The sequence below is a fragment of the Zosterops lateralis genome (assembly GCF_965231275.1).
Source record: "Zosterops lateralis genome assembly, chromosome: 24".
NCBI classification, from domain to species: domain Eukaryota; kingdom Metazoa; phylum Chordata; class Aves; order Passeriformes; family Zosteropidae; genus Zosterops; species Zosterops lateralis.
The window spans coordinates 3,728,725-3,753,720 of record NC_139784.1 but is presented as its reverse complement, the minus strand read 5'-3'; the positions used below and the strand labels follow the sequence as shown (position 1 = coordinate 3,753,720).

Below are 24,996 nucleotides of genomic sequence, written 5' to 3'. Positions count from 1 at the left end.
TGCCCTGGGTCTTCACCTTTTGCCCTGAGGTGCAGTTGAACACTGACAGCACAGTGGGGGCAATGAGCTGCTTTTTGTGATATTTATCCAAGGCTTCTAGGTGCACTTTGTGGCAAGAACAGGGACAAACTTGTGTCACCTCGATGCCACAGTAACAAGCTCAGCTTTGGGACCAACTGGCCCATCTAGGGCTGTGCTGAGCCCCCAGGGTGTTGGGGACAGAACTGGTATCTGGCTGTGGTGTGGGGTTGGGGTCATGCTGCTCTCACCTCAGTAGCCCAGCCCAATGCCCACCCTGCAGCAGGAAGTCCTGTGGGCTCAGCCTGCTGCCCTCCAAGCTGTGCAGGCTGTACAGCCTAAACATCCTCACTCAGTCTGACATAGTCCAAAATAGGGAGGTGCAGATACTGCCAGACTCTGTGTGCATGTGTAGGATCACTCCCAAAGCACCAGCCCCTGCAGCTCTGACCCCACAGCCAGTTCCAGGCCTCAGGGGTGGTCCCTGTGTTCTGATGCCATCCCAACAGCTCAGCCAAGGCTGTGGCCATGCAGCAGTCGCATCAGCCATGGGTGGGAACCTGATCTGCTGGGGCTGCTCCATTCCCTTGCTCATGACAGATAAACTTCCTTAGGATGGTGGTTTCTTTTATTCTGTTCCTCTGTTTACTACCATTATCTGGAGTAAACCTGTCATGTCATTCCTAGCAAGACGGGGAAGGGTAAATTCTCAAATTACCTGTTGTGCCCTGTTGTGGCTCCACAGCGCCCTTTAGTTCCTCCAGAGGAGACTGCAGCAGCTCCACGGCCTGCCTGGGCAGGAAAGGTGAGATGAGGGAGTACCAGGGACAGCTCTGCCTGATCCCGAGGGAGATTACAGCTGCACGAACCTGAGAAACTACTGATGGTCAAAAAACCACCAGTAACAACTGCACCCCACCAAGGGAAAGGACTTGGTATGTGGTGGGGAATGATCTCCTGCGTGTGGGGCACCTGCCCTCCCTTCCAGCTGCTCTCTGCCCTTGCCCAGCTCAAGGTGTCTGGGGGGACCAGCTGCCTCTTGCTTAAGCATTTGTGCCAAGCAGCTCCTCCTCAGCAACTTGCCCAAAGCAAAATGCCCCAAAGTACTGCCAGCAGGAGGCCTCTTCTGGGTTTAGGAATCCTACAAAGAGGTTAACTAAGGACTAATTTAATCCCTCTACCATTCGTCTTGAGAAATGAGCCCTTGCAGCAAAGTGTTGAGGGCAGATCCCCTCCTCCCCATTTCCGTGAGCACCAAACCAGCCCACGCAGAGCATGTGCACACCAGCTGTTGGGTTCAGGTCTTTATTCTCTGGTAGAAAAGCTAGTGGAGCCTATGCAAACAAAGGGAAGACAAACCTACTGTGAGAATTGTTTCTTATGCTCCAGGGCTTTGATGGCTGATGAATTCCTGGAGCAGAGCTTGCACTTCTCCTCGCCGGCTCATCTTGGCTGCCTTGCCCTGGAAGCGGCCGCGCTTCCCGGCTCCTTTCCCACCCAGCAGTTCTGCCACCCTGCAGCAAACACAGCACAGCTGGAGCCCAACCTGCTCCACACAGCACACACTGATCCCTGCCTGGATCACACCCTGCAGCTGCTCAGTCTGCAGCATCAGAATTCTTAATCAAGTTACACAAATCACAAAACACATTACCTGGGACCTAAATTTTCAACAGCTTCAACAGGTCCAGCTAGAAGGAAGAGTCCTGCTTCTTTTTCATCTCCCACAGTCAGGAATAGCAGGGTTTCCTGTGGACAGAGATAGGCCTTGCTTCAGATAAATCAGTGCCCTCTTAGTCCAAGAAGAGGACAGACACTGACCACAGGACACAAACAGCAAACTGACAATTCACAAGTCTATGTGCATTACTGAGACTGAAACTGCTTGAAAGAAGTAAAAGTGGCATCTGAGCCTTTCGTGCCCAGTCATGTGCTTTTAGAACAGAACAGTACTGGGGTATCCCACGCTAAAAGGATACAGTTGGCAGTTGAACTAGGTGATTGTAACTGAAACCTTCTGTTCTTTCTATTCTACTCCTACCTAATCCTATCCTAACCTATTTCAGCCAGTGAGGCTCTGTACAGCTCTTGGGGGCTCAGGCTCTTCCCCAGTGCTCTGAGTTCACTGTTGAGGACTGCCCTACAGACTGAGGCTGCTGAGGACAGGTAACCTGTCAAAAGAACCAGATCTGCAGACCATGACTGTGGCAGGAACAGCAGCCTGGCCAGCCCCTGCCCTGCCCGTGTATAACTATGGTGAAAAAACAGTGGTGTCAGTTTAGTCTTCATCAGTGACTCACCTCTGTCCCAATCTCATTAGCAATGATGTTCATAAATTCAGAATCACCCTCTTTCCTGTATGGATGGATAAAAAAAAACACTTCAGAAAGAAGGAAACCCCCACTCTAGAGTACAAAATCTCAATTAGAAGCAAAGTGCCTGAGCAGGGACTTTGGCCTCTGGCTCTTATTTGTTTATATATGCAAATCCTTGCTGGGCACTCCTGTTGACATGTTAAGAATTATGTAAGTGGTATGTTGAAGAAATAGAGCTCCCTGGTTTTATTTGAAAATATCAAGTGCAGGGGGAATTAGATGGACACAGTAATGTCTCAGCTACAAAACCAGAAGAATTCAGTGACTGAATTATGAGCAAATTCCTTTAATTACACAACTTCGCAGCAGTCTAAGGCAGTTTAATATTCTCTTTACTTGGTTTACACTCTTCCTTGAGAAAACAAGCTGCACAGGTGTGAGAGATCCAACTGCCATAAAATGTGTGGGATACTGCTGGCCCCTCTTCCCTGAGCTCCCCCATACCTGTGCAATACAAACAGCTGCTTTGGAGCAGGTTTGCTCTTGAAGTCCCGGGCTATCAAAACAGCAATGTCTCTAAGCAGGTTCAGGTTATTCTGAAAGAAAAGCAAATGAACTGTACTGCAGCTGGAGAAGTCAGAACACAGCTGTGTTCCCAGAGGCTTGAGCACTTTTTATAATACCCACAAAAACAAGCAAATGATTTGAGTCCCAGTGATCACAACTAAAGGTCTACAGGAAATAGTGATAACCCACTTTTCCCAGCCATTCTTGTACCTTCTGGAGCAGTTTCACAGAGCTCTGTAGTCTCTTCACAGCCTCTACGTGCTCACCCGGTCCATTTCTGAAAGAAATGGGAGACTTTGGATCACTGCTCTGAAGGACAAAGGAAGGATTTCCTAAAGGAACAAAACAGGCAACATCATGCACAGCCCCACATGTACCCTAAGGATTATGTGGGATCTCTCAGGAGGAAGAGTGAAGATGAAATGACAGAAGTGGAAAGGGTTATTACTTGAGCAGGGAGGTTAGAGCCTTCTCAGTATTGTGACTTTGTTCGATTGACTTCAGCACTCTGTTTCCCGCCAAGAAAACCAAGTTGGTTTTGTTCTTTTTCCCTTTTTCCACGCCAAGGAGTTTAATAACCTTAAAGAGAAAATCAACCTGGTCAAAACAGCATTTTGGTAATTCACATAGGTGGACAGTTCCTGCCAGATTATGCCTTGTGCTGAATTTTGACTCTCTGCTAATGAGATTAAAATCAGCCATAAGATCAACATACCAAAAAAAAAGGATGGTGGTACAGTGGAATTTATACAATTTTCTAGCCATGGGATGCACTCTACAGGGCATCTGGATGTCTCTGCTGGGAAACAGACTCCAACCAATGACTGAGAAAGTACAAATATTTAAAGGCAGGTCTAGGATTTTATCACCATTTTCCTGCACAGAAGATTTCTCATCCACTACAAATACTCAAAAATATCAGAGCTTTAAGCAGAGGGAAGATGGCCAACACCTCTGGCAGTGCAAAAAACATCACTGCTGTACACACAGGGCTGAGTTCTGTAACAAGGAAACAAAAGCACCTGAAGTGCCCAGCCTGTGTGTGACCCTCCTGGGGCTCCCTCAGCCTGGGGCTGCTGCCTCCCCCTTCCCCATCAGCACAGTCTCTGGATCCCACAGACTCTGGCTGTACTTCACGTGGAGTGTGGCCCCAGAGGCAGCCCAGCTGCAGCTGCACACCTGGAGGTCACTCAGGTTGCTGACGTGAGTCCCACAGCACAGGTTGGAGTCGATGTCTTTGATGTCCACCACTCGCACCGGCCCCACGTGGTCATCGGGCAGCCCCCGGCTCCTTACCTGCAGAGGACAAGAGTGACAAAGAAGGTGACATCTGTGCTCAGTTTTGGTCCCATGAATCTTACCAGTTCTCTCCCATCACTCACTGTTTCAACTTCAGGGTCATCTGCAGCCAGTTCCCTCACTGTGACAGGAACCCTGTCCCGGATTTTCTCATTCACACTCCTCTCCAGGGCCTCGACCTGCTCTGCTGTCACCGAGGGGGTGTCCAGCTCAATGACACTTCTCTGACGGCCCAGCTCCCTGTGCCAAGGAAGAACAACATCTGCTGCTGTAGCTGAGACCAGCTGGGAGGTCCTTTTGCGCAGCACCAGCATCCCACTACTGGGAATGTGGTGACTGAAACAAAACAGACTTCCCTTCTCTCCCTGTTATGTTCAAAGCACCAGATGGAAATCAAACAGTTAAGGAAGACAAGACAGAGCAAACACTTTATTCAGCTTCTCTCCAGGTCAGTCACCTCTCCCACAACATCTGAGCTCGAGTGAAACGTCCCAATTGCTTTTGGTGTTTCAGTGTTCAGGCTCAGGCTGTGTGCAGGGTACCATGGTGGCATGTGCCAAACAAGAAAACACTGGGGTCAAAAGGAACCTTCATCCTGCTCACCATGAAGTCGTCTTGAATCCAAACATCTGTTCTGCAATGGCACTGATGAGATGCTGTCCTGGAAGAGACGTGCAAGCACCAGCTCTGAGTGCCACTGCTATTTTCAGTCAGGCCGTGTCTTTCCCGTTGACATTCTCCACGACAGGCGACTGTTGGGGGCTGAGGGGCTCCTGCCAGTGCTCAGGAGCAGCACGGAGACAGCTCTGGCCTCATCAGCTCCTGGCAGCACTTCAGCACACACTGCAAAGCAGCCTGAACTTTCCCTTCCAAAGCTGTTTTCGGTGCGTGTGTTTACAAGCCAAGGAGAGCTCGCAGAGGCACCTGCTGCCCTCAGTAGTCCCGGGAACAGCCTGTGCACACACAGCTGTCGGGTTTCTCCCTGCCCTGACCAGGGTGGGGACACGCCGGGCGCTGACCGCCCCCCTGCCCCATCGGCACCTCCCTCGGGGTGTTACCGGGCGCCCCCCGGTACCGGCACGGACCTGAATGCTGCTGCATGTGGTCGAAGCGGCGCTCCCAGTCCAGCGACAGCAGCACTTCGGCGCCCGGTTCCAGCGCGGCCGGCACGAAATGCACGGCCTCGGCGCCCCGCCGGGTCACCCGCAGCACCGGCACGTCCCCGATGAGGCCGCGATCATCCGGCTGCGGACACGGGGCGTCAGCGCCGCCGGCCCCGGCCCAGTTCCCGCCCGGCCCGGCCCAGCCCGGCCCGGCCCGTACCTGCCCGCCGCCCTCGGGGAAGAGGATGGTGTCCTCCAGCACCACCTGGAACCCGCGCACCGGCTCCCCGCCGCCCTCGGGCCGCAGCTCCGCCGCCCGGCACGACACCACCCTGGTGGTGAACTGAGACAGAGACGGCGGCGCCGTGAGGGCCCGTCGGGGCCTGCCCCGCGCCCCGGGCCCGGCCCGCCGGTACCTGCCGGGCCCAGCTGTCCCGCTGGCACTGGAACACCATCGCGGCTGTCCGGAACAACCGAGCAGGGCCCGGCGGCGAGAGCGGCCACACGGGGACCGCCAGTGGCGGCACAGACGAGCGGGCGGGGCCTGGCGGTGACGCGGGCGCGCTCCCGGCTCCCGGCGCGGCGGCGGCCCCAGCGCACGGCACACGGCTGCGGCACTTCACGTTTATTTATGTCCCGTGCCCCCGCGAGGGTAACCGGCTACGGGAGACCGGACCGCGTCCCCCGCCCCCGGGTCGGGGCTGAGGCGCCCCCGGCTCCTCGGAGATCGCTGCCCGCGCTGCTCCTCCTGAGAGCTACCGCCGCACCGGCCGGGCCCCCGGGGCCTGGGCCTCAGTCATCCTGCGGGAGGGAGGAGCGCCGTGCCAGGGACTGACCGAGACCGGGCCAGCCCCGGTGGCAGCAGCTGGCCCCAGCCCGTTGTCCCGGGGAGCGTTTCCGGGCTGGCTCCAGGACAGGCGGCCCGAGGGGGGCAGCAGGAGGTGCCGCCGGTGTCCCGGAGCCGGCACAGGGCTGAGGCTGGGCTGTGCTCGGCAGGACATCAGGAAGCAGCTGGCAGGTGGTACTTACATCAAGGTCATCCATGGCTGGTGGGGGGCCTTTTTCTGTCACCTTCTCCAGCATCTGGATGAGAAACAAACAGCTGGATCCCCAAATGCCTGGTGTTCCCCACCCCACACACCCATACGGTGTGCCCCAGGATCCTGAGGCTGGTGGCCCAGCTCACCTCTGCATACTGCTCCACCATGGCCCTCTCCACCTCCTCGTCCCCTTCCCAGTCTCGCCAGTTGTCAAAGTCCACGGAGAGCCAGGCTGGCTGGGGGCACAAAGAGCATCCCCTGAGATGGGGGAGCAGAACAGCAGGGACCCACAGCCCAGAGGCAGCTCCTGCACAGGCGAGGGGCCTTGTCAGACTGGGGAGGGGCAGGAAGCAGGAGTGTCCCTTTGCCTGCAGGTAATAGTCCTGATCCTGAGTGTGTCAAGGAAAAGGGGTAGCACATCCTTCCTGGAGGGCAGAAGTCTGTGAACTAGTGATGATTATCAGGATGGGCTTTTTGGGAGCTCTGCCTTGAGGTCCCCTCTGGAAGGCTCTGTGTCTGTCCTGGGGCAGGCTGGCTCCTAGGAGCCACGAGGTGCTGAGTGGGGATAGCACACCTGCTGAGGCACCAGGCACCACACACACCTTGATGTTCTCCTTGGTGATACGTGGCCAGGCCACTTTCTCCTTCCACTTCCTCATAAAACACGTGATGGAGCGGTCAGAGCGCTTCTCTCGTGAGTCCTGCCAAGAGATCGGGGTGCTTCAGTGTCTGCCGGCCTCCTCTGCACAAGGTTAAAGCTCAGCCCTGCACAGGCTGTGGGGGCACAGAACCACAGAGACAGGTTGTTTCTGGCCCAGGGCAGCACTGTGAGTACCAGCCAGGTTGGGGCTCTCAAGTTCACCCCACTCAGGATGGGCAGTATTTGATGTTAAGCAGTGTTACTCAAGGCTGCTCAGATTGGCTCTGACTCTGAGCCTGACAGAGGCTGTTGGAGAACAGTTTGTTGGTGGGAAACCTCACCTTGGAGTTGACCCTGGCGTACAGGTTGATCTCGTTGTAGAACTCCACACCGTCTGCGTTTTTGCAACTGCCAAAACATTGTAACAACGGGGCTTAGGAGAGAGCTGAGGCCACGGGCGCTGTCCTCTCACAGAGCCCTCCCGGTGCTCTGAACCACCCCAGAGCAGGGCCATGTCGGTGGGCAGGGCAGAGGCAGCTCACCTGAACACCAGCCGGTGGTCCTCGATGACGACCTTCACGTCCGTGCTGTCCTCCACACAGAACTCCAGGTACACGTACCGCGGGCGGTCGTACCACAGCGTCTTCGCGGGTTGCCTGGGGGAAGAGCACACCTGCGGGTGTCACCAGCGGGTACCACCAGCGGGCATTTCCCGGTGCCCGGCAGTGCTCAGCAGGGCCCAGCACGGGGGGCGAGGGCGAGGAGGGGGCCCCGGACACGGGCTCTGCCGGGCCGAGCCCCGGGACTGGCGGTGGCAGCCGGGCTGGCCCCGTTACGGTCCCTCTCCCGTCCCGCACGCCCCTGGCCGGGCAGTCGGCGGGCCCCGGCCGGCCTGTGCCCGCTGCCCTCTGCCTGACCCGGCGCCGCTCCGGCTCGGAGGGTCCTGTGGTGTGGTGCCTCGCCCGGGCACCGGGCACCGGGCGCCGTGCACGGGCTCCGGGCACTCCCTGTCCCGTCCAGCCGTGCTCACCTCGCCATGGCGGTGCCGACCCCGCCCCGCGCTATTTCGGGCCGGGGGCGCGGCCGCGGGGCGCGGGGCCCGGGCAGAGCGGGCCGGGGCAGCCAACCCGCGGCCCCGTCACCGCCCCCGGCCCCCTGCGCGCTCCCGGTGCGCGCTCCCGGTGCCGCCGCCGAGCCGCCAGGGGGCACACTGCCCCGCCCCGCCCAAGCCCCGCCCCCGGTGCCAAGATGGCGGCGGCGTGGCGGTGCCGGTAGCGGCTGCTATGGAGGGAGAGGGCGGCCCGCTGGGCCCCGGCGAGCGCTGGGCGCCGGTCGGCGCCGTGTCGGCGGAGGAAGACGAGGATGAGGAGGACGAAGAGGCGGCGGCCGCGGGGGAAGAGTCGCCGGAGTCGGTGCCGCGGCTGCGGGCCGAGCGGCGCCGGCTGCACGGGGCGCTGCTGGCGCTGGCCTCGCACTTCGCTCAGGTGCAGTTCCGGCTGCGGCAGGTGGCCCGGGCCGGCCCGGCCGAGCAGCAGCGCCTGCTCCGAGACCTCGAGGACTTCGCCTTCCGCGGCTGCCCCGCGCCGCTTCCCCACGGGCTGGGCGCCGCTCCGGTGAGTGCCCGCGGCAGGGCTGAGGGGCGCCTTTGACAGCATTGACAGCACCGGGTACCGGCGTCCTGTGGCTCCCCGCCCCGCCTGCCCCGGGGTCGGTATATGGGCCTGACCCGGCCTGAAGCCCATTCCCGGCGGCTGCGCTGCCCGCGGTGCTCGGGTTTGCACAGGGCTCAGCTCCAGACTGTACAAGGCTCTGGTGACTCGCAGCCAGCTCGCAGGGATGTGCCCCAGAGCCCTGAGTGGTGTGTCACCGCTCCACGCCCTGGTACAGCACAGGTGACTCAGGGGAGCTGTGATATGTATGTGTTATTTGGCTGCTTTCTTCCTGGATCCTGGCCCTGTGGGGCAGGACGTGGGTGCAGGTGGTCTGGAGAGGGGCTTCCCCTCCCTTATCAGGTGAGGTGATGTAGCTGGTACCTCTGCTTGGTGCTCAGACACATTTCTCTCTCAGACTGGTTTGCAGTGCTCACTAGTGAAGTACAGGAGCTGCAGGAGATACTCCTCATGTCATAACCCTGTTCTCTGTGGCTTGGGTATGACAATAAGCCTTTAATTTTATTTACTGATATCTTTTTTTCAGGGCGAGCGAGAGAAGCAGGAGCAAATTGAGGTCCAGAAGGAGAAGCATAGAGAGCTGATCCTGCAGCTCAAGACACAGCTGGATGACCTAGAGACCTTTGCTTACCAAGAGGGCAGCTATGATTCTCTGCCACAGTCTGTGGTTATGGAAAGACAACGGGTAAGGCCCACAAATCCTCCTGCTGTATTTTCTAGCCCTTGTGAATGTCCTACAGACTGTAGGCACTCATCAATCTGTATTTCTCACTAGCAGGTATAATAGAGTGTCAGGAGTTTGTCTACATGTGTGCACCTGTCTCGTGTTTTTTGCATTTATTTCTGTGCAGTAAAAGTATCCTGTTCCTGAGGGAACCTCTTGGAAGGGAGTACTTGAAGCAGTGCCACGTGGTGAAATCACACTGCTCACTTGTGTTTTGCAGATGATTATAAATGAGTTGATAAAGAAGCTGGACATGGACTTGAGTGAAGATTTTGCAACGCTCTCTCCAGAGGAGCTGCGGCAGCGGGTGGACGCTGCCATAGCACAGATTGTCAATCCAGCCAGGGTGAAGGAGCAGCTGGTGGAACAGCTGAAGACCCAGATAAGGGACCTCGAAATGTTCATCAACTTCATTCAGGGTCAGTGATGAGTTTTTGAATGAGCAGACTGAATTGCTTTGTAATTCCCAGATATAGTCATGAGGAGGCAGGTCACGGATGTCGGGAGATGCAGGAACAGCTTCTGGGTCACAGGAAAATAGAAATGTCTCTAAACTGATGGTGAGGAATAGTATTGATACAGTGAAGAAAGAGGTCCAGAGGGGTCTGAGGAATGTTGACCTTAATTTTTGGGATATACAGCTGAAATTCATAAATGTGAAATAATGATGTAAAATCCTTTTTGCAGATGAAGTTGGAAGCTCTGGCAAGGCAGAAGATGGCCACTGTGACTGTGGAGGCTCCTACAAACCCAGCACTCGGCCTTCTGGGAACAGAGGTGGGCACTGCTGGGCTCAGCACTGTCAGCAAAGCTCCAGCTGCTCCCTGGAGCATTGATGAGCATGAACCAGTCATTGTCTGCTTTTTCCTGGTTTCTGTGCTGCTGCACTCCTGCTGAAGGCCTGTGTCCTGTTCCTGTTCCTCCTTCCATGGAATCCTCAGAGTAGTCACAGAGCCTGAGCATGTGGCATGGAGGGTGGGCTTGGTCCTCAGAGGGGGTGAGGAAGAGACTGCTGATACTTGGTGCCAAATGCACTGTATTTTGTGCTCTTCAAGCTCTGAGCTCTGTGAGGAGGTAACAGTGAGCTGGGGGGATCCAGTGTTCTTTAGAGTTTGAGACCTCCCTACTTTATGCCTTGATAAATACAATAATGTGGCATGAGGCATCTGCTGCTACTCAGAACGCTAGCCTGAAGAGATTTTCAGATATTTGCACTCCCTTTGTGTGCATGAACAAGCAGATTTGTTGACTCCCTAATGAGAGTGTGTTTTTCTCTTTTCTAACCTGTGCAGTGAATGCAGAAGATGCCAGAAAGATGCAAGAGACAGGCCTGCAGCTCATGCGCCGCGTGCTGGCCGTGCTGCAGATCTTTGCTGTCAGCCAGTTCGGCTGTGCCACGGGTCAGATCCCTCGCACCCTCTGGCAGAAGGACCAAGACAACCAGGACTTCTCCCCCTTAATTGAGAAACTGGAGCTGTCGGTGGAGCGGGTGAGGCAGCTGGCCCTGAAACACCAGCAGGCAGAGCACGTCATCTGCTCTGAGCTGCAGGACGTTCCCCTGGGAGGCAGGGACGAGCTGACCCTGGCCGTGCGCAGGGAGCTGACGGCGGCTCTGCGGGACCTGCTGGCCCACGGGCTCTACGCCTCCTCCCCCGGCATGAGCCTGGTGCTGGCCCCCATCGCGTGCCTGATCCCCGCCTTCACGCCCTCGCCGCGCGCCATGCACCCCTGGGAGCTCTTTGTCAAGTACTACAACGCCAAGAACGGACGAGCCTTCGTGGAATCCCCGGCCCGCAAGCTCTCCCAGTCCTTCGCCCTGCCCGTGACGGGAGCGGTGGTGGCCACCCCGAAGCAGAGCCTGCTGACGGCCATCCACACCGTGCTCACCGAGCATAGCCCCTTCAAGCGCAGCGCGGACTCGGAGCTGAAGGCGCTGGTGTGCATGGCCCTGAACGAGCAGCGCCTGGTCTCCTGGCTCAACCTCATCTGCAAGTCTGGAGCTTTGGTTCAGTCTCACTACCAGCCCTGGAGCTACATGGCCAGCACCGGCTTCGAGGGCGCGCTCACCCTCCTCAGCCGCCTGAGCAACTTGAAGTTCAACCTCCCGGTGGACTTGGCTGTTCGGCAGCTGAAAAACATCAAAGACGCTTTTTGATGTATTTTTATTGTAGGTCATCCATTTTGCACTAGTAGGCAGCTGTTGGGCTCAAGAAGCCTGGCTTTTGTAAGACCTAGTTCATCTCTTTGGTATCTGCTTTTAGGAAAATCTTAGGGTGTCATGATGTTGGCAGTGTGTTGTCTGATGCTGCCCCTGCAGAGCAGCTGGAGGCTGCAGGTTGGGCAGCACCTTGCCCTGCCCACTCCCTGCTGCTCTCGGGCCAAACTGCCCAGCCCAGCGGCCAGTGACTGTTTGGGGATTGGGGCAGAGGCCTGGCCATGCGGCCTGCGGGCCTGTGGGATGTGCAGCTGAGCTCCTTTGTGGTTATTTCTCACAGTCTCTGCTCTACACCTTGTGCACACGCCATCCCTCACAGAGGAGGGAGCTGGCAGGTGTTGATGCACCTTGGGGGCTGCCTGGTCACACAGGACTTGACCTCCCCTGGGTGGATGTAACAGGAGATGGGGCTGATCCAGAGGAGGCCAGGGGCTCCCCCAGTGGCTCTGCACTCTGTGTCCCTGGGCTGCCGGGGCACTTTGTCCAACGGGCCCAGCTCCTTGTTCCAGGCTTTCTTGCGGGGTCAGCGCAGCCCGGTGTCCCGCGGGATATATTAAATACCGCTGTAGTACGTGTGGGCCGAGCCCGCTGCCGTCCCGTGTGCTCTGTCCGTTACTGGAGCTGTGACGCGGCGCCCGCCGTACCGGGGAGGAGGCGGCTGAGGCGGCACCACCGTACCCGGGGAGGGGGCGGCTGAGGCGGCACCACCGTACCCGGGGAGGGGCGACTGAGGCTGAGGCGGACCCCGGCAGTACCGCACGGTGCCGGGGATGGGGCGGCTGAGGCTGAGGCGGGCCCCGGCAGTACCGCACGGTGCCGGGGAAGGGGCGGCTCAGGCGGACCCCGGCAGTAACGCACGGTGCGGCAGCCGCTGCCGGAGTCGCGGCGGAAGTGACGCAGTACCGCTCAGCGAAAGGCGGGGGCGTGGCGTCCTATTTCTCTTCCGGCCTGGTCGCCATCGCAGTCGAAGCTCGGTGAGTGCGGGCGGGCGCGGGATCCGCCGCCATCCGCGGGGGCGGCGGCCGGGGCGCGGACGGCGGGCGGGCTCTGACTGCCGGCTGCTGCCTCCGCAGAGATGGGGAAGTTCATGAAGCCCGGGAAGGTGGTGCTGGTGCTGGCCGGCCGCTACTCGGGGCGCAAGGCCGTCATCGTGAAGGTGAGCGTGGGGCTGCGGCGGCCGGGCCGGGCCGGCCTGCCGGGGCCAGCGGGAGCCCGGGGGGCGGCGCGGGTGTCGCGAGGCCGGGGCTGCTCGGTGCCATCGCCGCCGGGGCCCGTTTGTTTCAGAACATCGACGATGGCACCTCGGACCGGCCGTACAGCCACGCCTTGGTGGCCGGAATCGACCGCTACCCGCGTAAAGTGACTGCTGCCATGGGCAAGAAAAAGATCGCTAAAAGGTCCAAGATCAAGTCCTTCGTGAAGGTTTACAACTACAACCACCTGATGCCCACCCGGTGAGTGCTGCCCCGGGGATGCTGCTGCCGGCAGGGCTGGAGGAGTCTTGGTGCTTTCGTGGTTTTCGTGTTCTCTGCTGAACACCGGGAGTTACTGAGGCTGTTAATGCCATGGCTGAATGAATGTGAGGATCAGCTCTGCAAAAACAAACAGTTGGGGTTCTGATGCTGAGTGGAAATATTGATGAACTTCTGGAATGAGGGAACTGGCTCTTATTTCAGCCACACTGATCTTCCCTTTGCTCAGGGGGTGTCAGCAGGTGAGCAGTTTAAGAGACAGCTGTGAGGGTCTGGAGCTGGCAGAGCCGTTTCTTACTGTGCCTCAGAGCTCCCGGAGTGGCTTCACATCGAACAGAGCCTCATGTCCCTGTAGCTGTTCTTTTCATGGGCTGAACTGAGACTGCTTTAGTGGTTTGGTGATTCCTGAGCTGAGGAGACTTTATGAGCTGTAACTCCTTGACCCAACACTAGTATGAGTGTTTGATTGATCCTGGCTCTGCCTGGTTTTCAGCCCTGTGACAGGTACCATGCCCATTTTGAACCGTTCTGCTCTCTCCCAGGTATTCTGTGGATATTCCCCTGGACAAAACAGTGGTCAACAAGGATGTCTTCAGAGATCCTGCTCTGAAACGCAAAGCAAGACGTGAAGCCAAGGTGAAATTTGAGGAAAGGTGAGTTGGGAGCTCGTCTCTTCAGTGGAGTTGGTGCTCAGAGTGAGGAGTTGGTGTGGCTGTGCCACAGTCTGTGAGTCTCCAAGCTGGCATTTCTGCCCTAGCTCTTTGCTGAGCATGTTCTTCCCACCTGTGTGTGTGTGTGCAGCATCCTGCCAGCGCGTGTGGGGCCTGTCAGGTGCCAGAGGATGGTCTGACAACGTTCTGTCAGTTCATCCTGTCTCTCCACTGGGCTGTGTGGGCCAGGGCAGTGCTGATGCTTTGCATGGGAGTGTTTGGGTTTCTGCTCTTTCTTTACGGTTTTCTGTTCAGAAGCTCCTTCAGAGGGAGGAGCTGTGTGACCTCAGTGGGACACAGTGTTTGGGCAGCCCCTGAGCTGTTCCCCAAGGGCACCTGCCACACAAGGTGTCCAGCAGGATGGCCGCGTCCTGTGCTTGTGCCTGTTGGGGTGGAAGCTGCCACAGTGCAGGTGTCCTGCATGAGAAATCTGGAACCTGGCACTTGCTTCCCTTGGAATTTCAATATATGGGTTTAGTTGTAGCCCAGGCTTGAGAGACCAGGTGAATTGTGCCTCTGGATGAGCTGGGTGCTACATTCTGTCTGTCTGGGACAACTCAGGTATGAGTTGGGTGCTGTTACTTTCTAGTACCGATCCTTCTCCAACCTGTGTGTTCTCTTTCAGGTACAAAACCGGCAAGAATAAGTGGTTCTTCCAGAAGCTGCGATTCTAAGGATGTAACAAGGTTGCATCAATAAATGTTTATTAAAAACCATGTAATTTTTGTTATTTAACAAACAAGCAGTGGTGTGGTCGTGCTTGCTCTGTGTCTCTAAGAGCTGGGAAAACCATTGCAGTCCAGGTGAGCATCAGTACATTTGTGGAGCCTTGTGCAGCCTCAGCTGTGGGTGCAGGTGTCACCTCTGGGGCTGCTCCAGGTGTGGCCAGGGCTGGGCTTCCCTTCTGCAGCTGCACAGTGCTCGATGTTCTGCCACAGGGGAAACTTCTTATTCCCAAAACTGGGGTGATCCCTGAGAAAAACGGTGAGAGGGGGAAGGCAGAGCGGTGGTTCTGGGTGTCTGCTTGGTGCACAGTGATTTGTGTGGTGACTGACCTGTGCATGGTGGATTTTAACTTCCCAAACGGGGCAGTGCTGCCTGCTGGCCGCCCGGGGAGCAGGGGCTGCGCCGGGTTGTAAATCAAAGAGCGGGGCAGGAGGAGTTAATTTCAATTTCTGTGTCCATTGACAGTGGGTCGGTTCAGTGGGGCAGGAGGAGTTAATTTCTGTGTTCATTAGCTGGTCGTTTCAGGGGGCAGGAGGAGTTAATTTCTGTGTTCATTAGCTGGTCGGTTCAGGGAGCAGGAGGAGTTAATTTCTGTGTTCATTAGCTGGTCGGTTCAGTGGGGCAGGAGGAGTTAATTTCTGTGTCCATTAGCTGGTCGGTTCCTGGCGGGGCGGGTGGGTGCTCGGTGAAGGCGAGTTAGGCGGGGCGGGATGGGGGAAGAGGGGCTGATGAGGCACCGGGCGGGGCTGGGCGGGCCCGGCTTTCCGCCGCCCCCGGGCCGCGGTCGGGGCTGCGCTCGGAGGGGCCGGGGCGGGGCCGCGAAACCGAAAGCGAAAGGCGGGAGCGGCCGCGGGCCCCCGGTGGCGGGGAGCGGGTCGGGAGAGCGGTGCCGGCGGGCAGGGCAGGGCAGGGCTCGGCTCCCCGCGGGCCCAGGGCTCCGCTCCGTGCTGCCGGCAGCGCCGCGGGATGGATTCGGATGAGGTGAGGAAGAGCTGGGCCACGGGGATCTGCGGGAGGGGGGCGGCCCGGCGCGGCTGAGACCCCTCCTGTCTTTAGGAGTCCTTCATCCGGCTGGGACCCGAGGACGGCCCGCAGGACCCTGGCCCGGAGAGCGCCGAGCAGCTCCGGCGGGAGATCGAGCGGTGCAAGGTGGGTCTGGCTGTGTCAGAGAGGGGTTGGTCGGCCCTGGCCAGGGAGGTCGAGTGTCTTTTCTAGGACTATCAATCAGAGGCGGCAGAGAGGAGCAATCCCATGGAGAGGAGAGCCTGTTTTAGGGTCCAGGCTCGTTCCCAAAGGCACAGCCTGTGCCGGGTGGCTGGTGGGGGTGAAACAATGTCATCAGGGTCTTGCTGTCTGATGGTGCTTCTCACAGGAGGTTTATAGAGTTCTGCAGCAAGACCATGCAAAGCTACAAGTAGCCAAGGAAGCTGCAGAGCAAAGAACACAAGAGCTGAAGAAAGAAGAAGAACTTCTTAAAAATTTTGAGCAACAACTGTCTTTAAATGGAGATGAAGAAAGAGCCCAGCAGGTCGGTGTTCAGTCAATGTGTCTTAGGCAGGGGGTGCAGGGACTGCATCACACAGGTCACTGCTCTGAGATCACTTGTTTGGGGTCCAGTGGAGGTTTCATGGGAAACATGAGGCCTGTGCTGAGAAGTGAGGCAGAGCTGCAGCGAGGGGAGGGCTGTCCTCAGAGGAGAAGAACCAGGGCAGAGCTGCAGGCAGTCAAGAGCAGGAGAATGGGGTGGAGTTGTGTGCCCAAGAACAGTACTGTGCTCGGAACAGAAGTGTGCTGCAGCCCCTCGTGTCCTGGTGTTCCCTACTTCCCACTCTTTCCTTCCAGATTTTTGCAATAAAGGAGGAGAACAACAGACTGAGGCAGGAGAAACAGGTTCTGAAAAATAAAGTGGAAGAATTGAAGAAGAGGATCCTCGGGAATGATCCTGTGATGGTAACAGAGTGTGTGTGGGCACTTGGGTCTGTTGGCAAGGACACAAGCCTGGCTGGAGAAGCTGCAGGTGAATGCAGCTGGGCACTGTGTGAGGACTGGAACAGCTCCTCTGCCAGGGTCAGGAGCTCTGGTCATAGCTTTGGGATTCCAAGCACAGCCAGACACTAGGAGACACTCTGCTGAGATTCTCCAACTGTTTATTTGAGCCATGAGTTTATTTCTAGCCTGTGGATTGGCAGGGACATATCTTGTGCAGGGTCCAGTCTCCTCTAGGTGCTGTCTGTACTTAAACCTAGATGCAGTCTGCCTTGCCAGAAAAGAAAATGATCTTTATGGGACTCACAGTAAACAAGGAGGACATGAACAATCTGATGCTCACCCCACAAATCCACTACCCTCTGCCAGGGGGCTCAGCTCTCATCACCTTTGAGGAGGCAAAGGGTAAGTGTGAGAAGAGCACTGCTCCAGCCAGGTGTCCTCGATCATTTTGTGGCCTGCACTGTGTCCCCTCCCTGTACCAGGGTTTGGTGCTGCCCCTCTCCCTGCCTTGTGTGGGGCTGTGCCTCCTCCCCAACACCTTTTCTGTGCTGTGCCCTGTCCTGTCCAGCCCTGGGAGTGGGCAGTCACTCCCCTGTGCTGGGGGCTCTCCCTGCTCACAGTGGCCCAGAGGATCATAGAGATGAGGGAGCACAGGGTGGAGCTGAGCTGTGCGGAGCTGGATGAGCCTGACCAGTACAGAGTGCGAGTGCAGGCAGTGCCAGTGGACATCCTGCTGCCATCTGCCCTGGAGGTAGGGCCCGTGGGTCCCCATGCCATGGACCTGCCCTGGGCATTCTGCTTCCCCCTCTGAGCCTGCCTCAGCCAGGGCACTGCTCCCCTGAGCTCTGGGGCCAGTCCTGCCCTGGCATCGACTGGCTGGTGCTGCCCACAGGTCAGGCTGAGTCAGAGGAGCAGGAGCATCCTTGTGTCTGAGCTGCCCCGCCTGGACATCTCCAAGGAGGCACTGCTGGACAAGCTGGAGCTCTTCTTCAGCAAGACAAAGAATGGGGGCAGTGAGGTGGAGAGCAGGGAGTTCCTGGAGGACTCTGAGCAGGTGGTGCTGACCTTCACAGAGGATGGAGGTGCGTGGGGTGGGCTGAGCTTGGATGACTGGAAGGGTGGAGCAGCCCAGCCTGATCTGGGGGGAAATCTGAGAGCAGATGAAGCTGTGTTTGGGGGACAGGGAAAGATAGAGTGAGCCCCAGGCTGTCCTGCCTCCCCCAAAACTGCGCTGCTGTGGGTGATCTGAGCAATGAGCTGGGCCGTGTCAGCCTTGGTGCCCTGTGCCAGGGACAGACCCTCCCCTGGAGCTTACCTGGGCCCTGGGCAGCTCAGAACTTTCCCCTCCATATGCAGTGGCAGAGCCGCTGATTCAAAGAGGACACATCCAGGTGCCCATTGGGAAAGGGAAATACAAAATCAAAATATCACCGTGCATGTGTGGAGACATCTCTAACCTGCAGGTAAGGGCAGGAACCCTGTGCAAGCAGCACCCTCCATCCCGGGCTGAGGCAGCAGGGGCAGGGGGGCTCCTGAAGCCCCTCCCTGCTCTGCTCTGCCCCTCACCCCTTGCCCTGCCCAGCTCCAGCCGTCCCGCTGCCCCAGGACCGTGCTGCTCCTGGGCATCCCCGATGTGCTGAGCGCGGAGTCCATGCAGGACGCCCTGGAGATCCACTTCCAGAAGGGCAGCCGCGGCGGCGGGGAGGTGGACGCGCTGGCCTATGTCCCCGCGGGGCGGACGGGGGTGGCCGTGTTCGCGGAGGACAGCGGCTAGCCCGGGCCTGAGGAGCTCCGGCGGCCGTTGGGGCTCGGGCACGGGGGAATTAAAGTGTCTGTTGGAGCACCCACCGTGTCTGTTGTGCGGGGCCGGGCAGGGTCGGGCCAGGCGCTGCCGGGGGAGCCGGGCCCTTCCCGGGCCGCTCTGAGGGGCCGGGCCGGGCCTTCCCGCGGGGCCCAGGGCGGGGCGGCCCCGCTTTCGCTTTCATTTCCCGGCGGGACCGGGGCGGGGACCCGAGCAGAGCCGGGGCCGCGGGGCCGGGGTGGGGCCGGGCGGCCGGGGCCCGGTGTGTGGCGAGGCGAGGCGGGACAGTGCCGGGGCTCGGGAGGCCGTGCCGGGGTGGCGGGGCCGGGCAGCCCCCCCTGGCCGCGGGCATGGCCGGCCGCACGGTGCGGGTGCGGGGCTTCCCCGCAGAGCTGCCCCCCGACAGGGCGGCCGATAAGCTGACCATCCACTTCCTGCGCGCCCGCAACGGCGGCGGGGACATCGCCGAGGTCCGGGTGCTGCCCGGCTCCCCGCCCTGCGCCCTCATCACCTTCGAGGCGCCCGAAGGTAAAAGCGCGGGACCCTCGGGGGCCCGGCCTGTCCCACCATCCCCAGCCCCACTCTTCCCTAACATCCCTAACCCTACTCTTCCCTGTCCCACCACCCCCATCCCCACTCCTTCCTTGTGCCAGCATCCCCAGCCCCTCTTCCCTGTCCTGCCATCCCCATCTCCACTCTTCTCTGTCCTAACATCCCTAACCCTATTCTTCCCCGTCCCACCATCCCCAACTCCACCATCTCCTCTCCCACTGTCCCCTGTCCTGCTGTTCCCTCTCCCCTCATTCTCCAGCCCCAGCCCCACGGCCCCACTGCTGTTCCTTGGCTGGGCTGACCCAGGTCCCGATGACTCTTCCCACCAGTAGCCCAGAGGGTCCTGAAGGTGAAAAACCACGTTCTGGCAATCGGGAGGACGCGGTACCCGCTGGAGGTGACGCTGCACGCTGCAGAGCTGAGCCCTGATGAGGTACTGGGGGGACATGGCAGCCCCAGCTGCTCCCACACAGACTCTGTGCCTGGCAGACAGCTCGAGGAGGGAGACCTCACTGTCTGCTTTCGTCTTAATTACACCAAAATCCATTTTCATTCATATTCAAATGAAGATTTTTTTTTTCTGTGCTAATAGCACAGGCAGGCTGTGCACTCAGTCATCTGGCATTTGTGCCTGTCAAATGAAGGGTAGTCAGGCTGGAGAGAACAGGCACTTTCCCCCAGTCCATCTGGTCCCACACAGGGGATCCTGTTAATGCCTCTGCCATGTAATCAGCTGGACATACAGTGTATTGTTCCTCTTTCCTTCTCAGGAAAGCTTAGCATACAGACATGCTGGTGTCTAGGGAGCACTGGAGAGTTCTTGCCTCTTCCTCCAGTCTCAAGAGACTGTGGTAGTAGCCAGGTCTCATGTTTTCATGTCTGAGCCCCAAAACAAGGGCATGGGAATTAAGCTGGCCTTGCTGACCTTTTTTTCCAAGCCTGTAGTGCCAAAAGTGCTTGAAGATCTGGAGCTTGAAACTCTGCAAGGGCAAGAGAGCAATTGCATTTCAGATGCAGAAACAATAGTGGATTTCTTGGGTTTGAGCTTTTTGAAGAGCTCCCAGTGTGTAGAAATGGGGCCCTTATCTCTGTGCAATTTCCCCCTCTCATTCCTTGTTTGCAGAAAGCTTTTGACAAATGCACAAGGTCAAAGAATTGCTTAGTCTGGGTCTTTTGGTCCTGTCTCTGTCAGGGTTCATCTCTCTTGCAAGTAGGATGCTGAGGGAGGGAGGTGGAAGAGTGTGTAATCTCTTATGTCACAGTAACGCAGGGACCAGGTGCTCTAGCCTTCTCCTGTGCCTTTGAAAGGGGTTGGTTTTGGTCCTTGCTCTCTTACTCCCTTGGTATTTACTTGCAGGTCTTCATACATGTGTGCATGACAATTGACTATGGCAAGCTGCCCGTGGGCAAAACCCTCCTGAGGGACTTGCAAAAGAACTACAGTGATGTGCAGTTGAGCTTCGACTCAAAGAACATGCACTGCATAGTCCAGGGACCATTCACTCAGCTGCAGACCTTCAGCAGAGACCTGCTAGGCAGCCTGGACCTCAAGAGCCAAGCCATTGGTGAGATCTTCCTGCCAGGTTCCAGCTGTGCGGCCGAAGAGCTGGGGATGCAGGATCAGCAGCAAGTGCCTGACTCCACTCAGCCAGCTCAAGAGACAGCAAAGCTGCCAAACCAGGACCAGGTGCATGAAATGGCAGCTAAAGGCCCATCGCCTCAGAGCCCAGGGGGTGGGGAAGCTGTAGAACTTTTGGGGAAACTGGAGGACTTGTCCCTAGCAATGGACTCAGACATTTACTTGTACATGCAGAGGTTCTGTGCTGCTGAGTACCAAGGTGTGCTGCAGCAACATCACGTGAATGTGGTGGATGCCTGCAGCAATGGCATTGCTGTGTTGTACCTCCAGCCAGCTGGAGGTGTGTCTGGGGACATGGATGCCTTGCACCAGGCCCACCTGGCCCTGCAGCAACTCTACCAGCAGCTGGAGGAGAGCCTGCGCAAGGAGAAGATTGCTAAGGAAGGGCTGGGAATGGACAGCCAGGCACTCGCAGCTCTGACAGGTGAGATGCAGAAGCTGTACCCCCGGTTGCTCTGCCATGAGGACGTGAAGCAGATTTATCTTGTTGGAAACCTTGTTGATGTGTCCCAGGCCAAGCAGTTCCTTCAGGATTCTGTCACCAGGAGAGGTGCTGCACACACAGCTGGCACCCTGAGCAGCTCCCAGCCCTCTGGCACCACAGAGGCTGCACTACCCCAGGCCAAAGTGCCTGTGGATACTCCAGCCACAAGGCTTAGCCCAAGCAGGCCAGAGCTGAAAGGTGAGTTCAAGCTAGCTGCCAACTTCAACATCCTGAAAGCTGACAGGTCACAGGCTGACCAGAGCCTCTTGCTGAATCAGGACTCTCCACCAGTGGGACAGGCGCAGATTTCTGGGAAACATTCATCAGAGATAAATGCTCCTGGTCTGAGTGAGCCCAGGGCACTGACCCAGCGGCATCGGCCTCCCACCCCTATTCCAGGTAAAGTTCTGGGGTCAGCAGCAGAGCCTCAGCAGAACAACCCCACAGAAAGGGACCATGTGGAAGGAGGTGCCAGACTCACAGGACAAAAGGTGCCCTTGCCCTGTGCAAGTGAAGAAAACAGCACTTTTCAGCATGCTGAGGACTCTAAAGCCTCAGGTCTCACGGGGCGTCACTCCCTCACTGGCCTCTCCAGCATCTGTGATGTGACATGGACTTCTTTTGCTTTAGGGTCCAAACCCTCTGCATCCAAACCTGTGCTGCGACGGTCCCTCAGCTTCTCCCTGCTAACGTCAAAGGAAAGCAACAACCCTGGAGACAGCGACAGCAGGGTCAGTGAGGAAATGAGCCTGGACTCTCTGCAGTGGTTTTACCTGAAAGATGTCTGCCACGCCACTATTGAGGAGCTGTGCAGGGAAGGGGTGCACATCTTGGAGCGCCATGCTGGGGACTGCACAATGCTGATGCTGCAGGCAGCAGACAGGAAAAGGCTGTTCCAGGCTAAATGGAAGGTGGAAAGCCTTGTGCAGAAGTGCCCTGACTTGGTGTGTCAGAGTGTGAGCTACTCAGAGCTCGCTGTCGATGGTCCAGATGACAGTGACCTGAATGAACTGTGCAGCCTCCTGCGAGGAAAATCCTTCCAGGTTGTACTCAGCAAAGACAAGTACAAGCTCCATTTTGTCTGCCCCAAGGATGTGCTGCCAGGAGTGACTGAGGCCTTCCACATATTTTCTTCCAGGAGGCTCTGTGCCATGAAGTCTTCACCTGTGTCTCCTGGACCAGAAAGTACAGGGAAATCAAATGTCATCCAGCCAAGCAGAGGCCAGGACCCAGTGCTGGATGCAGCCCTTCCTGGCAGCCTGAACATCAGCAATCAAGTATACTCTACAGATGTGTTCAGGGCTTCCTGGGTGCCAGGGGCTGAGGAAAAGAGGTTCCCCAGTCTTTGGAGGTTCCAGCAGACTTGGAGGCACGAGGAGGCCATGGACCATATTGATTTTGTGTCTGGGAGAAGAGGAAGCAGCTTTCTGGGCCTTGGTGGAGGGGATAAGCCAAGTTCTCCTGCCCTGAGGGAGCCCCAGGAACAGCGGAGGGCAAAATTCTTTCTGGGGGAGCCTGACACCACTCGGTTCAAACAAGTTTTGCCAGACAGATTCCACTTTGCAAGAGACAAGAACAGAGGAGGCCACAATGAAGCAATAGGACAGCAGCCCTGTCCAGTCCCTGCAGCTGATGGAGCTCCTCACTCTGTGCCCACCTGGCCATCCAGGGCCACGGCTGCTGAGCCACCACCAGCTGTGGCCCAACAGGCACCTGCAGCAGATCAGGGAAGGGCACAGCTCCCAGAGGGCAGGAACAATGAGCAGAAGGAGCCTGAGCTCCCATCAGAGCAGAGAAGAGACACCAGCCTTGGAGAGGAAAGCAGCACAATCCCTCTGGACCAGGGAGGTGCTTGCCAGGGCCCAGGTGTGGCCTGCCAGGGCCACTGCAGTAATGTTTCATGCAGGACATGTTTTGCAGCAGACAATGTGCAGCCAGCTGGCTGCAGACCCTCCTCAGCTGCCCCAAGCTACAAGAACTGGGGAACACTGAAGATCTCCACCCTGTCTAAGAGTCTGCCTGGATACAATCAAGACCCAACACTTCAGCTTTCTTACAGCATCCCTGATGGTGTGCAGGGGGTAAGTACCACCACAGAGCTTCCCCAGCTCACTGCAGCCCACATGGGGAGGGTTCTGTCAGGGTGGCTGGGGAAAAAAAGAGTGGCCACAGCTCCCTGCCCCCTGCAAAGCAGCAGAGGTATTAACCTATGAAAGACAAAAATCTCCACACCAGGTTTTGGAGCAGCTTGCTGCTTCTCCAGAGCATGTGTGGCCTTTGGTTTTAGTTGACAGTGACTATCAGACTGTGGGGATCATGGTCATCAGTGTAGTTTTCAAACTAGACAAACCTTAGCAATTCCTCCAGAGGCACAGCACTCCAGCCATTGTTTAAAATGTCTTATTCCTGTTCTAAGGTTGGGGACCCTCACCCAGGACAGCCTTACAAAGGGGGAAATTTCTGTGCCTTCCTGCCTGATAACCCGGCAGGGCTGAAGACAGCAAAGTTGCTGAAGAAAGCATTTGAACGTGGGCTGACATTCCAGATCAAGTCCTGCAATGGAGAAGAAAAAGTAACATGGGCCTTTATCCCCCACAAAACCTCCTGGGATGGAGGCAAAGCTAGGTATGGCCCAGCTCATCCTAAGCTTCTGGGTATGGCTGTGGGTTTTTTAGCAATTGGAGGAGAACTACGGGCTCCAGCTCAATAAATCCTGGCAGGGATGGCTCTTCCACCCTCCCACAGTGGCAGAGTTGGTCCCTCCCTTTGCTTCAGCCTGCAGGGCAGCCATGGCATGGCAGAGCAGCCCTGGCACCCTCCAGCTGGAGCAAAAGCCCTTGCCCATCCCACAACCATAAGTGGTGTGGAAACCTGTAAGTTCCCCATGGGCAAGAATTCTGGGCCTTGTTCACTTCCAGCCTTTCCCACAACAGTGCTGGGTATGACCTGTGCCTGCAGCAGGACATCCCAGGAGCAGGACTTCCCCTCTCAGTCCCTGCTGAAAGGCTCAGGCAAAAATAAAGGGCTGCTTCGCACGGTGGTTTTGGCACATCAGCAGGACTTACAGTGCTTCCTCTCTGCCCCACAGGAATGGCTACCCGGATCCCCACTACCTCCATGAGGTTGGCACAGTTCTGAACAAACTGGGCTTTGTGTGATTCTCCCACAGCCACAGCCTGTGGCTTCCCTTTGCCTTCTTTTCCTGCTGAGAAAACTACAGCTTAACAAAGACAGCTCAGGAAAAAGCAGATCTTTGTCAAAGGAGCTCCTGCATTCCCCAGATGTTGCCAGAAATCTGCACATTAGCAAAGAGCAGCACCTCCGTCCTTGCCCCACGCAGGCCTCAGCATGGATCAGTGCTTCCCAGAAACTCCAGCTCCTCTTGGATGTGTGTCCTGCCAGACATTCACAGAGCTGATTTCAGCTGATTGCAGGCTGAGCCCTGTGTGGCTTTCAGTAGCAGACACAAACCTGGGCAGCAGTCTGCACCAGCCTCAACTTCTGGATGTCTCTTCCACTTCCTGCCGCTACAGGCAGATGAACTGTCTTTAGTGTCAGCTCTTCATGCTGACAGCTCAGGCCCTAGCAGACAGCTCCAGGCTCCAGCACCTGCTCTGAGGCCAGCAGGTGCCCTGGTGCTCTCTTGAGGAGAACAGGAACAGCTTTCAGCACCCACAGCAGCTGCCTCCCAGGGACAGTCTCTCTGCTGACAAATAAACAGGATTTAGTCTCATGTTTGGTAGTGGCTGTTCGTGCCTCATCTTACCCTCAGCTCAGGCACTCACTTCAGTCCCACCTGGCTACTGAGACACCCAGATCCAAAGTGCAGAGCCCAGCTAAAGGCTTCACAAACAAAAATCACCGTGGCTGCCCTTCAGGAAGAGTGTCAGGAACAACACTTAAGCCAAAAATAAACAGTTGTCCCTGAGAGCAGAGGCATCTCCTCATGCTGGAAGTGTTACACTTTGTCATCTGAACCTGTCCTGAGCTGCGGGCAGAGGGTTCACAACAGAAACCTGAGCAGCATACTGT

The 24,996-nt window shown here is 57.3% G+C and overlaps 6 protein-coding genes across 9 annotated transcripts; 4 read left to right on the top strand and 2 right to left on the bottom strand.

Moving 5' to 3' along the window:
* Window positions 1-769: 769 nt before the first annotated feature.
* On the bottom strand, window positions 770-5,887 carry LOC310918542 (alanyl-tRNA editing protein Aarsd1-like). Of its 3 annotated transcripts, none has more exons than XM_083877428.1 (13): window positions 5,719-5,887; window positions 5,523-5,645; window positions 5,285-5,444; window positions 4,803-4,860; window positions 4,283-4,439; window positions 4,080-4,196; window positions 3,349-3,479; window positions 3,111-3,177; window positions 2,838-2,929; window positions 2,319-2,373; window positions 1,673-1,767; window positions 1,382-1,532; window positions 770-810 (listed from the first exon to the last, which is right to left on the bottom strand). In XM_083877428.1, the coding sequence occupies exons 1-12, from the start codon at window positions 5,755-5,757 to the stop codon at window positions 1,397-1,399; spliced, it is 1,230 nt and encodes a 409-aa protein (XP_083733554.1). In that variant the 5' UTR covers window positions 5,758-5,887; the 3' UTR covers window positions 770-810; window positions 1,382-1,396. The 3 variants fall into 3 exon arrangements, with proteins under 3 accessions (XP_083733554.1, XP_083733555.1, XP_083733553.1); XM_083877429.1 differs by lacking the exon at window positions 770-810 and adding an exon at window positions 1,134-1,159; XM_083877427.1 differs by lacking the exon at window positions 770-810 and having other exon boundaries at window positions 1,310-1,532.
* A 71-nt stretch (window positions 5,888-5,958) lies between these two features.
* PTGES3L (prostaglandin E synthase 3 like) lies at window positions 5,959-8,159 on the bottom strand. Of its 2 annotated transcripts, none has more exons than XM_083877432.1 (7): window positions 8,013-8,159; window positions 7,525-7,638; window positions 7,324-7,390; window positions 6,945-7,043; window positions 6,489-6,578; window positions 6,332-6,385; window positions 5,959-6,103 (listed from the first exon to the last, which is right to left on the bottom strand). In XM_083877432.1, the coding sequence occupies exons 1-7, from the start codon at window positions 8,018-8,020 to the stop codon at window positions 6,095-6,097; spliced, it is 441 nt and encodes a 146-aa protein (XP_083733558.1). In that variant the 5' UTR covers window positions 8,021-8,159; the 3' UTR covers window positions 5,959-6,094. The 2 variants fall into 2 exon arrangements, with proteins under 2 accessions (XP_083733558.1, XP_083733557.1); XM_083877431.1 differs by having other exon boundaries at window positions 5,967-6,103; window positions 6,332-6,404.
* An 82-nt stretch (window positions 8,160-8,241) lies between these two features.
* Window positions 8,242-12,174, top strand: RUNDC1 (RUN domain containing 1). Its single transcript, XM_083877735.1, has 5 exons — window positions 8,242-8,595; window positions 9,179-9,337; window positions 9,597-9,795; window positions 10,064-10,153; window positions 10,669-12,174. The coding sequence occupies exons 1-5, from the start codon at window positions 8,266-8,268 to the stop codon at window positions 11,529-11,531; spliced, it is 1,641 nt and encodes a 546-aa protein (XP_083733861.1). The 5' UTR covers window positions 8,242-8,265; the 3' UTR covers window positions 11,532-12,174.
* Window positions 12,175-12,458: 284 nt separating this feature from the next.
* RPL27 (ribosomal protein L27) lies at window positions 12,459-14,489 on the top strand. The gene is made up of 5 exons (XM_083877736.1): window positions 12,459-12,565; window positions 12,665-12,747; window positions 12,876-13,045; window positions 13,606-13,716; window positions 14,399-14,489. The coding sequence occupies exons 2-5, from the start codon at window positions 12,667-12,669 to the stop codon at window positions 14,445-14,447; spliced, it is 411 nt and encodes a 136-aa protein (XP_083733862.1). The 5' UTR covers window positions 12,459-12,565; window positions 12,665-12,666; the 3' UTR covers window positions 14,448-14,489.
* Window positions 14,490-15,359: 870 nt separating this feature from the next.
* Window positions 15,360-18,262, top strand: IFI35 (interferon induced protein 35; the record flags this gene model as incomplete). The annotated part of the gene is made up of 9 exons (XM_083877397.1): window positions 15,360-15,480; window positions 15,556-15,648; window positions 15,872-16,027; window positions 16,342-16,449; window positions 16,746-16,890; window positions 17,109-17,239; window positions 17,381-17,570; window positions 17,845-17,951; window positions 18,071-18,262. Exons 1-9 carry the CDS (start codon window positions 15,466-15,468, stop codon window positions 18,260-18,262), a joined length of 1,137 nt encoding a protein of 378 aa, XP_083733523.1. The 5' UTR covers window positions 15,360-15,465.
* A 377-nt stretch (window positions 18,263-18,639) lies between these two features.
* On the top strand, window positions 18,640-24,993 carry LOC310918832 (uncharacterized protein; the record flags this gene model as incomplete). The annotated part of the gene is made up of 5 exons (XM_083877798.1): window positions 18,640-18,817; window positions 19,171-19,274; window positions 20,199-23,045; window positions 23,381-23,589; window positions 24,053-24,993. The coding sequence occupies 5 exons, from the start codon at window positions 18,640-18,642 to the stop codon at window positions 24,120-24,122; spliced, it is 3,408 nt and encodes a 1,135-aa protein (XP_083733924.1). The 3' UTR covers window positions 24,123-24,993.
* Between the last annotated feature and the right edge of the window lie 3 nt (window positions 24,994-24,996).